The sequence below is a fragment of the Schistocerca piceifrons genome, chromosome 2 (genome assembly GCF_021461385.2).
Source record: "Schistocerca piceifrons isolate TAMUIC-IGC-003096 chromosome 2, iqSchPice1.1, whole genome shotgun sequence".
Lineage (NCBI taxonomy): Eukaryota > Metazoa > Arthropoda > Insecta > Orthoptera > Acrididae > Schistocerca > Schistocerca piceifrons.
In genome coordinates this window covers 655,589,793-655,602,062 of record NC_060139.1, presented here as the reverse complement: position 1 = coordinate 655,602,062, position 12,270 = coordinate 655,589,793, and the positions used below count along the sequence as shown (strand labels likewise).

Here is a 12,270-nt window from a genome sequence, read left to right as displayed (position 1 = left end):
TGTGAGGAAGGCGTTACGGAAACTTTAGAACACTCAGTCAGCCGGTGTTCAGAATTTTTGAAGAGGGAGAAAGCTGCACTATGAACTTTTTTACAAATTTGCTTGGGTAATATATATATTTTTTTTTTACTTTTAATTCGCGTTCCGAAACTCGTTAGTAGTAGAATGCTGTTAAATTAGATATTAATTGCTTTGAGGAATGGTATGCTACAATATCATACTCATTCAAAATATGTCTTGTGGAGATAGTAAATACACTCCCGGAAATGGAAAAAAGAACACATTGACACCGGTGTGTCAGGACCATCATACTTGCTCCGGACACTGCGAGAGGGCTGTACAAGCAATGATCACACGCACGGCACAGCGGACACACCAGGAACCGCGGTGTTGGCCGTCGAATGGCGCTAGCTGCGCAGCATTTGTGCACCGCCGCCGTCAGTGTCAGCCAGTTTGCCGTGGCATACGGAGCTCCATCGCAGTCTTTAACACCGGTAGCATGCCGCGACAGCGTGCACGTGAACCGTATGTGCAGTTGACGGACTTTGAGCGAGGGCGTATAGTGGGCATGCGGGAGGCCGGGTGGACGTACCGCCGAATTGCTCAACACGTGGGGCGTGAGGTCTCCACAGTACATCGATGTTGTCGCCAGTGGACGGCGGAAGGTGCACGTGCCCGTCGACCTGGGACCGGACCGCAGCGACGCACGGATGCACGCCAAGACCGTAGGATCCTACGCAGTGCCGTAGGGGACCGCACCGCCACTTCCTAGCAAATTAGGGACACTGTTGCTCCTGGGGTATCGGCGAGGACCATTCGCAACCGTCTCCATGAAGCTGGGCTACGGTCCCGCACACCGTTAGGCCGTCTTCCGCTCACGCCCCAACATCGTGCAGCCCGCCTCCAGTGGTGTCGCGACAGGCGTGAATGGAGGGACGAATGGAGACGCGTCGTCTTCAGCGATGAGAGTCGCTTCTGCCTTGGTGCCAATGATGGTCGTATGCGTGTTTGGCGCCGTGCAGGTGAGCGCCACAATCAGGACTGCATACGACCGAGGCACACAGGGCCAACACCCGGCATCATGGTGTGGGGAGCGATCTCCTACACTGGCCGTACACCACTGGAGATCGTCGAGGGGACACTGAATAGTGCACGGTACATCCAAACCGTCATCGAACCCATCGTTCTACCATTCCTAGACCGGCAAGGGAACTTGCTGTTCCAACAGGACAATGCACGTCCGCATGTATCCCGTGCCACCCAACGTGCTCTAGACGGTGTAAGTCAACTACCCTGGCCAGCAAGATCTCCGGATCTGTCCCCCATTGAGCATGTTTGGGACTGGATGAAGCGTCGTCTCACGCGGTCTGCACGTCCAGCACGAACGTTGGTCCAACTGAGGCGCCAGGTGGAAATGGCATGGCAAGCCGTTCCACAGGACTACATCCAGTATCTCTACGATCGTCTCCATGGGAGAATAGCAGCCTGCATTGCTGCGAAAGGTGGATATACACTGTACTAGTGCCGACATTGTGCATGCTCTGTTGCCTGTGTCTATGTGCCTGTGGTTCTGTCAGTGTGATCATGTGATGTATCTGACCCCAGGAATGTGTCAATAAAGTTTCCCCTTCCTGGGACAATGAATTCACAGTGTTCTTATTTCAATTTCCAGGAGTGTATGTTGACTTGCACTGTGATTTGCAAACAGTTGTAAACTGTAGGTGACCACACAGTTGTCTGGGTAAGTCATTTCGAAGTTTGGAGAAAGGCAAGTGGTAGCCACCTCCTGTAGAACCATGCCTAGTAAAGCATTGCGACGTTTAAATCGACATTCATATTGACGACAACTACACCTTACGTTAACTGATTCTATGTCGATGCTGGGCAGAACGTGACAATAGTAGCAGAAAAGGAAACATTTGGTTGCAGTACAACAATAAAGTCTTGTTATTAAACTTTGATTTAGTCATTCTGCCTTTGGTTTTTCAGAGGTTCTCTAAGGCAACCCCGGCCAATTAAATGGTTTACTTAATAAGGCCATCAATATCGAACAACATTATTGTACATTAAGCAGGATTACGAAAGTATAAACGGAGAGATATAACTGCACGCATGGGTGACATCAGTTTGTGAGAAGGCTTCGCAATCTAACACATGAATGAAGAAAAAATCTGTTACCTTAGATATAATTAGAAGATGCATTTGTGACATACTTATCGCCACATTTTACCCTGTAGAGTAACGTTTATTATGCCAGGTAAATACAAACTTAGGTTATTACACAGCCTTCCTACAATTCAGACATGCTCCTGCTTCATTTCGGCTGTGTCAGGTTAAGACTGTATCTCGAACAGGGCGGTTTTTGTCTCTAGCACAGGCCTAGGTTCTCATTTAACAGTTATAAATAGATAGACTCTGTTATGTAAAAGCGTGATCAGCATTACACACAGATGGTAAAAGGTATCGCCTTAGTACTTTCACAGCCCAATGGAGGGACTCTTTGTTCTTCGCACAATGTCCAAAAAGCATTAGTTTACTTTGAATCTTGACTGAGATACACAAGAAGCGACATGAGTGCAACGAATTGCCAAAGCCAGCCATGTTTTAACCAGTTTTTAACGTGTTACAAATTATTTTGATTTCCTCTTACATTTAGACGCCGCGGAGTGACTTGTTTTCGTTTCACTCTGGGGAGGCTACAGCCTCAAAACGCGACGCATAAGATGCAATCATGTCTCTTCTTGTGTATCTCAGTCAAGGATTCAAAGTAAACTAATGATTTATGGACATTGCATGAAGAACAAAGGTTCCCTCTATTGGGCTGTGAAAGTACTAAGGCGATATCTTTTACTATCTGTGTGTAATGCCTATCTCGCTCTTATTTAACAGACTGTATGCCTAATGTAACACATTACATTCTACACGTTTCTCACTTTTCCCAAAATCCCCTTCTTGGAATATAACTTAAGTGAATTAATGTAGTTAGACCTAGTACTTCTCCTTCAATAATGTAGTGAAACGCAATCAACCTTTGAAATCCTGGCATATGTCTGTCATAATCTTAAGGCTGACTAGTGAAGAATGCATTTTCATCAGCTGCTTTTATGCAGTGTTCTACCTTTGTTTCTTTCCTCCAGTAACGATATTAAAACCAGCAAAGCTATGTTTTTCGTGCTTTTAATATGCCATGGAAAATGAATACCACAGTCCATATACATTATGTTTTATATGTACATACACATTTTTTTACTTAAATAGAAACACAAAGACGTAACACATTTCTTTTAAAAAATATAATCTCACCGTTAGCATTGGCAGTGAAAGCTCCTTAGTACTTGAGAGACCGAAGACTACATTGAACAAGTACACAAAAGGCAATGGCCACACTTTAGTGGCAATAGATGAGTCGTATGCGGGAAAAAATATAAATCCGCATTGACGGGCTGCGTACAGTATAATCACTGTTGCTGTCATTTGTCCGAGACCAATCACTCGAGCAGATGGAAACCCGTACTTTGTAAGGACTACCTTGCACACTACCTGCAAAAGAAACAAAAATTAAACAACGTAACTTAATTGTTGTGACATGACAAACTTTCTTCTACATTTACTTTATTTTTATTCGAACGTTTCTCACATTTATAGTGAATCTAGCTTTTCTTGTAGCGAAAACTGTTGTATTCTCTTCCACTCTATCTATGTAGGTGTTCCTGGCAGGTCAATCGTGGATCTAATATCATCTGCAGCGTACAAACTTTTTCATTTCTGACTGCAACATAAGTGGAACAGTAAACGATCAAATATAAACAGAAATGCATCTTCAAGAAGGTAGGGTATACTACACATGTAGAATTCTTTCAGCTATTCGCTTAGGGGGGGGGGGGGGGGGGGGGAGCAACTCAGGAAGAGCAACCGCTTTTTTGGATGCGTTCAGGCGTGAAAAACCCAAATTTCCTGAGAAGAAGGACGCTTAGCGCCATTGATGGTCATGCTTCAGTTACAGTAGTAAATTGGCCTTTGCTCCCAGGACACTGGAAAAAGAAACAGCGCTCACTCAACTAAGCCAGAGAAAACCAAAGACTAACTAGTGATAAAGAGCAAGCACACTAACGAATTTTCCGTCTCAGCTTTGGTTCATTTCAGTATGGCGTTGTTCACTTTGACACTGGGGCAATCCAGAATTTTTAATCACTTTTTTCTAAATCCAGCTTTTGTGCGGTTTTCGAGGTGAACTTTGTCAGCTGTTCTATTGAAAGAAATTCTGTAGAAAGTAAGTGCAGAAGGTGAGAAACCGTTAGATGTATTTTGCAATGCATATGGACCGTCCGTCAAGCCAGGTTCTAGACTGCAAGCGACTTGCCGATTGGAGTGAAAGCAGGGATCACCAAACTCTGTCCACACCATAAACGTTATCTGCTTCTCCCCTGATCAATGTCAACGCTACGGTGTGCACCACAGATAGACAATGTTTTGCTTATGACTCTCTCTCTGTCTTTCTTTCTTTCTCTCTTCAAGAAGTTATATAACAGAGTCGGAAACCTCTTCGTTACTTGTTAATGTATTGCTCGTTGCGTTTGTTTAATGTCTTCCAAAATGAACACAGCAATTTCCCAATAACGTCACTATATTTACAATAACATGGAAACAGGTATAGACAGTGGCATGTTAAATATTACAGGATTTAGGTTAGCATCTTACTCCTATAGATCGGGTATGCAGAATGGAGGAATAGCCATAATTGTAAAGTAATGCAATTAAGAACATTTATATTAATAAATTTTGCTGAGAGCAGCATATAGCAGCGTGTACAACAGAAACAGAATTTCGCAACAAACTCTTTACAGTAATAACTGTGTACAGGACATCTTCAAAAAATTGTACTTAATTCATACATCACTTAGAAACTCTACTTGTCTGTTTAACAGTTTTAAAAAGATAAGTGATAGTTGTAGATTTTCTAAATCTTCTCCCGTAAGAATTTGTGAGACGGAAAACGAAAAGGGACTGCTTGTCGAAAATTTTGGATTTTTAGCTATTGTAATTTTTATGTTCAGCATTAAATTCTGAACAATTTGTAAAAGAAATAAATTTTTGTCTCCAAATTTGAGTGAATTAGGACAGGTTAAATATCTGTGATGAAAGAGAGTTCTTTTGAGATAATGAGTTTTGAAGTTTCACTTCATTACCATTGTTTAATTGGACACATTTAAGAAACAAATTCCGCATATATATTACCCTTAAAAAGTCTTTGCCATGTGGTACAGAGTTTTTTCAGTTAACATTACGTGTGTAATTAACCCCTTGAGACTATAATACATTGCACTATAAGTAAATTTAAAATCAAGTAAATTGTCCCCAAATTGAGAGAAATTTTTGAACCCTGTGCTGTTTTCTTTTGGCAAAATGTTGGCATTTTTATTATATGTTATTCCCAACTGCAAACTGGCAACACCTGTAGGCATTTATAACTCTAATATAATAAGGGACTACTTTTTTTTTTGCACAGTTATAACCACAAAATGTTCGTTGTTTGTACAAAACTACTCTCAGCTCCTTAAAACGCCTCTAAAATTTAGAAGATGCTATTTTGTGAAGCATTGCATACACAGCTCTGAGATTTTGAGAATGGGCCTGCTGTAAGGTGGATGTCATTTCCCAATAGCAACAAAATGTCCGTTTTCAGAAGACTGACATCGATTGCTTTTAATGATGTAATTGACTCCAATTGGAGTCAAACAACTTTCAGGTCGGTACGGGCGTGTACAGAATGAAGGAAATTATTATAATACAGAAAACACGAAAATGGATATCTTAGACACTATCAACGTTTTTCTTGTGTAGCTTTTACAGGGACCACAACTTCTTCAGTAGCCAATGGCGTAACGATAATCGCTTTTCATTTTACAACCACTGGCTCATTTATTTTTCAGTGCCCCTTGTACATGCTTGTACAGCTTTACATTTGTCCTCTAGCCATTCCTGTTAAGCCGTTTTGCACTTTCTGTCAATATCATTTTTTAGACGTCTGTAATTCCTTCATCTGTTGCATTTTTATATTTTTTCCTTTCATCAATTAAATTCAGTATCTCCTGTGATATCCAAGGATTTCTACTATGCTTTGTCCTTTTACGTATTTGACCTTCTGCTTTCTTCACTATTTCACCTCTCAAAGCCACCTACTCCTCTTCTTCTGTATTCCCTTCCCGCGCTTCAGTCAAACGTTGGCTAATGCTCCCTTTGAAACTCTCAATAATTTCTGGTGTTGTCGATTTATCGAGGTCCCTGTTCGTAATTTTCTATCATTTTGCGTTTTCTTTGGTGTTAAAGTACAGTTCGTAACCAATAAATTGTGAACCGAGTCCACATCTGCCCCTGGAAATGTCTTACAGTTTAAAATCTGCTCCCGAAATCTCTCTCTTACCACTATATAATCAATATGAAACATACCAATGTCTCCAAGTCTCTTTCACGTATACAGTCTTCTTCCATGATATTTAAACCAAGTGTTAGCGATAGTTAAATTACGCTCTGTGCAAAATTCTACCATGCAGCTTCCTCTTTCATTTCTTTCCCCCAATCCATGCTCAACTGCTATTTTTCCTTCTCTTCCTTTTCCTACTATCGAATTTCATTCCTCCAGCGTAAATCTCATCATACATTTTTTTTTCATCATCTACGTAGCTAGTTGGCATATAAACTTCTACTAATTTGGTGCGAGTAGGCTTCGTGTCTTTCTTGGCTATGATAATGCGTTCACTATGCTGTTCACAGTAGCTTACCTGCATTCCTGTTTTCTTATTTATCATCGTACCCACTTCTGTATTATCCATATTTGATCTTGTATTTATAATCGTCTACTTACCTTACCAGAAATCCTGTTTCCCCTGCGACCGAGCTTCACTAATTCTCACTATATACAACATCAACCTCACTATTTCTCTCCTTAAATTTTGTAGCGTACCTGGCCGATTAACGGCTCTAACTTTTTACATTCCGACTAGTAGAACGCCAGTTTTGTTTTTCCTGATGAGACGTCTTCTGAGTAGTCCCCTCACGGTGATCCGATGGGGGACTATTGTACCTCCGGGAAGTCTGGTATGGTGCTGCAAAACGACCCATCTTGGGGCAATTACTTTCTCTGTTGATAAAAAGTTAATGAATGTTAATGAATGGTATCTACCCATTGCATTGTTACTAAACTTTGAAAAGATTTCAGAATTAGCCCTCACTCTGCAGCAGAATGTGCGCTATTTTTAAACTCCCTGTAAGATTAAAAGTCTGTGCCGTTCCGGCACTAGAAGCGGAACCTTGTCTTTCACCACAAATGCTTTTGCTCCCTGAGCCACACGAACTCAAGTCAAGACTTGCCCTCACAGCCATACTTACACCTCTATGTCTCCCCTTATTCCCAAACATCACAGAAGCTATCCTGAATACCTAGTCGTTATCTGCGGCGTTAAGCTGCGAAAATTTCTTGCGATTCGACGGGGCCCAAGCGGATCGTTATTCGGTAGCTCCAACTTACAAAGACTGTTGTTGTGGTCTTCAGTCCGAAGACTGGTTTGATACAGCTTTCCACACTTGCGTATCCAGTATGCGACACACATCGGTGAAGAATCCTGAGCGGTGAATTCGGCATGTTGTTGGGCCTAGCTGTATTGCGCTGCATGGCGTCGTGGTTGCAGAGATGGACCTCGCCATGGACGTCGGGAGTGAAGTTGCGCATCATGCAGCTTGAGTTTTAACACAACGTCCTGTGGCTCCACGAAAAGCATTATACAATAAGGTGGCGTTGCTGTCAGGGTTCAACCGAACCATAATCCGTGGGTAGTGGTCATCCACTAAAGTAGCCTGAACGAGGCAAGTCACCGACAGTTCCTGTCCCTGTATCTCCTCCATGTCCGAACAACATCGCTTTGTTTCACTCCGAGACGCCTGGACACTTCCCTTGTTGTGACCCCTTCCTGGTACAAAGTAACAATGCGGACACTATCAAACTGCGGTATTGACCGTCTAGGCATGGTTGAACTACGGACAGCATGAGCCGTGTACCTCCTTCCTGATGGAATGACTGGAACTGATCGGCTGTCGGACCCCCACCGTCTAATAGACGCTGCTCGTGCATGGTTGTTTACATCTTTAGGCGGGTTTAGTGACATCTCTGAACAGTCAGAGGGACTGTGTCTGTGATACAATATCCACAGTCAACGTTTATCTTCAGGAGTTCTGGGAACCGGGGTGATGCAAAAAAATTTTTGATGTGTGTATTAAAACAGGTGCCGAGGCAACTGTGATGCCGTAGATGATGGAGGCCAACGGCGGAATATACTTGCATCTGTTGAACAGCAACTCCAGTGAATCAGCAGGGTTATCAACAGTTTCTCTTCGACGATCGTTCAGTAAACGTTTCTGCGTATGGGCCCCACAGCAGGTGCCTGGTTCATGCAACAACGCTGACTGCTGTTCATCGGCGACGAAGGTTGGAATATGCATGTCAGTGACCCAATTGGACATCCACTGAGTTGCGACAGGAGGCCATTTCAGATCACTCACGTTTTATGCTCCCGTGGACAGATGGGCATTGGCAGGTAGAGCACTCTGATAATCGCCATAAGATTCCAGGCGGGAGGAGGGAGCATTATGGTCTGAGGAACGTTTTTGTGGCGTTCCCTTGGTGATCTGGTCATTCTGGAAGGCACAACAGATCAAAACAAGTATTCATCTATCCTTGGGGACCAAGTCCACCCATTCACGCAACTTGTTTCTTTTCCACAGCGTGATTGCATCTAATAGCAGGACAATGCAACGTGTCACAAAGCTCGCAGTGGACGTGCATGGCACCAGGATGAGTCTACTGTACTCCTCACGCCACCAAACTCTCCACGCTTAAAACCCAATCGAGAATATGTTCGACCACATCTATCGGGATGTATGTACTCTGCATCCTTCTCAACTGAGAAACCTTGCACAGCTGGCCATGGCACTGGAGTCTGCGTGGCTCCACATCCCTTTCGGTATCTTCCAGAACCTCACTGAGTCTACGTGCATGTCATCATTATCATCTTGAACAGTTTCCAGCCCAAGGCTGGATCTGTTTGGAACAGAAGCCTCGCCATCTAGTCCTGTTCTTTCACCTTCTGTCTGGGTTTACTCTGGAACAGTCATCGCCTCTTTCTACAACACACTGCTCTACACATTTCAGCAATCTATACCTTGATATTTACATTTACATCTACATTTATACTCTGCAAGCCACCCAACGGTGTGTGGCGGAGGGCACTTTACGTGCCACTGTCATTACCCCCCTTTCCTGTTCCAGTCGCGTATGGTTCGCGGGAAGAACAACTGTCTGAAAGCCTCCGTGCGCGCTCTAATCTCTCTAATTTTACATTCGTGATCTCCTCGGGAGGTATAAGTAGGGGGAAGCAATATATTCGATACCTCATCCAGAAACGCACCCTCTCGAAACCTGGCGAGCAAGCTACACCGCGATGCAGAGCGTCTCTCTTGCAGAGTCTGCCACTTGAATTTGTTAAACATCTCCGTAACGCTATCACGGTTACCAAATAACCCTGTGACGAAACGCGCCGCTCTTCTTTGGATCTTCTCTATCTCCTCCGTCAACCCGATCTGGTACGGAACCCACACTGATGAGCAATACTCAAGTATAGGTCGAACGACTGTTTTGTAAGCCACCTCCTTTGTTGATGGACTACATTTTCTGAGGACTCTCCCAATGAATCTCAACCTGGTACCCGCCTTACCAACAATTAATTTTATATGATCATTCCACTTCAAATCGTTCCGCACGCATACTCCCAGATATTTTACAGAAGTAACTGCTACCAGTGTTTGTTCCGCTATCATATAATCATACAATAAAGGATCCTTCTCTCTATGTATTCGCAATACATTACATCTGTCTATTTTAAGGGTCAGTTGCCACTCCCTGCACCAAGTGCCTATCCGCTGCAGATCTTCCTGCATTTCGCTACAATTTTCTAATGCTGCAACTTCTCTGTATACTACAGCATCATCCGCGAAAAGCCGCATGGAACTTCTGACACTATCTACTAGGTCATTTATATATATTGTGAAAAGCAATGGTCCCATAACACTCCCCTGTGGCACGCCAGAGGTTACCTTAACGTCTGTAGATGTCTCTCCATTGATAACAACATGCTGTGTTCTGTTTGCTAAAAACTCTTCAATCCAGCCACACAGCTGGTCTGATATTCCGTAGGCTCTTACTTTGTTTATCAGGCGACAGTGCGGAACTGTATCGAACGCCTTCAGGAAGTCAAGAAAAATAGCATCTACCTGGGAGCCTGTGTCTAATATTTTCTGGGTCTCATGAACAAATAAAGCGAGTTGGGTCTCACACTATCGCTGTTTCCGGAATCCATGTTGATTCCTACAGAGTAGATTCTGGGTTTCCAAAAACGACATGATACTCGAGCAAAAAACATGTTCTAAAATTCTACAACAGATCGACGTCAGAGATATAGGTCTATAGTTTTGCGCATCTGCTCGACGACCCTTCTTGAAGACTGGGACTACCTGTGCTCTTTTCCAATCATTTGGAACCTTCCGTTCCTCTAGAGACTTGCGGTACACGGCTGTTAGAAGGGAGGCAAGTTCTTTTGCGTACTCTGTGTAGAATCGAATTGGTATCCCGTCAGGTCCAGTGGACTTTCCTCTGTTGAGTGATTCCAGTTGCTTTTCTATTCCTTGGTCACTTATTTCGATGTCAGCCATTTTTTTCGTTTGTGCGAGGATTTAGAGAAGGAACTGCAGTGCGGTCTTCCTCTGTGAAACAGCTTTGGAAAAAGGTGTTTAGTATTTCAGCTTTACGCGTGTCATCCTCTGTTTCAATACCATCATCATCCCGGAGTGTCTGGATATCCTGTTTCGAGCCACTTACTGATTTAACGCAAGACCAGAACTTCCTAGGATCTTCTGTCAAGTCGGTACATAGAATTTTACTTTCGAATTCACTGAACGCTTCACGCATACCCCTCCTTACGCTAACTTTGACATCGTTTAGCTTCTGTTTATCTGAGAGGTTTTGGCTGCGTTTAAACTTGGAGTGAAGCTCTCTTTGCTTTCGCAGTAGTTTCCTAACTTTGTTGTTGTACCACGATGGGCTTTTCCCGCTAGCGAGACTGGCAGTCTTCACCAAATCAGATAGCCGCCGGAAGCCAGAGAGGATTTCCTCCGATCCATAGCGACACACATCATTGGTGCCGACATGAGCGACCACCTGCAGATGGGTGCACCCCATATCCTTCATGGCATCCGGAAGGGCCCTTTCCACATCTGGAATGACTCCCCCTGGTATGCACACGGAGTACACATTGGTTTTCTTCCCCTCTCTTGCTGCCATATCCCTAAGGGGCCCCATTACGCGCCTGACGTTGGCGCTCCCAACTACCAGTAAGCCCACCCTCTGCGACCGCCCGGATCTTGCAGGCTGAGGGGCAACCTCTGGAAAAGGACAAGCAGCCATGTCAGGCCGAAGATCAGTATCACCCTGAGACAGAGCCTGAAACCGGTTCGTCAGACAAACTGGAGAGGCCTTCCGTTCAGCCCTCCGGAATGTCTTTCGCCCCCTGCCATACCTTGAGACGAGCTCCCACTCTATCACAGGTGAGGGATCAGCCTCAATGCGGGCAGTGTCCCGGGCAACCACAATCGTAGTCCGATCGGGGGGTGCGTGGGACGAGCTGGCCGTCCCCGACAAACCACTATCTGGACCCCCACAGTGATGCCCATTGGCAACAGCCTCAAGCTGTGTGACCGAAACCAAAACTGCCTGAAGCTGGGAGCGAAGGAATGCCAACTCAGCCTGCATCCGAACACAGCAGTTGCAGTCCCTATCCATGCTAAAAACTGTTGTGCAAAGAACGTCTGAACTAATCTACAGAGAGCGCAAACAAATCGACACAAAATTTAAACGGTTATTAAAATACAAGCTTACCTAGTAAATGCAGTAATGCTGCTACTTGCGCACTGCTGACACACTATTTGGCGGCGGAAGGTGACTACGCAATTTTACACTATTCAGGTACTAAAACGAGATGCTACAACTCTCAAATACTATAATACGCCTGAAATTTATGAATTAAACAATGCAAGTACCAAAAACACGCAAAGAAATTAAGAATTAAACTATGTAACAAATGAGTGAGCTAGGAGTATACGACTTGCTGCTGCAGCTGCTTATCCAACGGCTGCAGGGAGCACACTGGCTGTGACCAACCGACACTG

General features: G+C 44.1%; 1 protein-coding gene across 1 annotated transcript in view; it reads right to left on the bottom strand.

Annotated features, from left to right (window-relative positions):
* The window catches only part of LOC124775707 (UDP-sugar transporter UST74c-like), a 50,025-nt gene that overhangs the window by 23,008 nt on the left and 14,747 nt on the right, over positions 1–12,270 (bottom strand). The window contains exon 3 of the mRNA XM_047250535.1: positions 3,304–3,540. Coding sequence (XP_047106491.1) covers positions 3,304–3,540 — 237 coding nt within the window. The remainder of the gene's footprint in view (positions 1–3,303; positions 3,541–12,270) is intronic.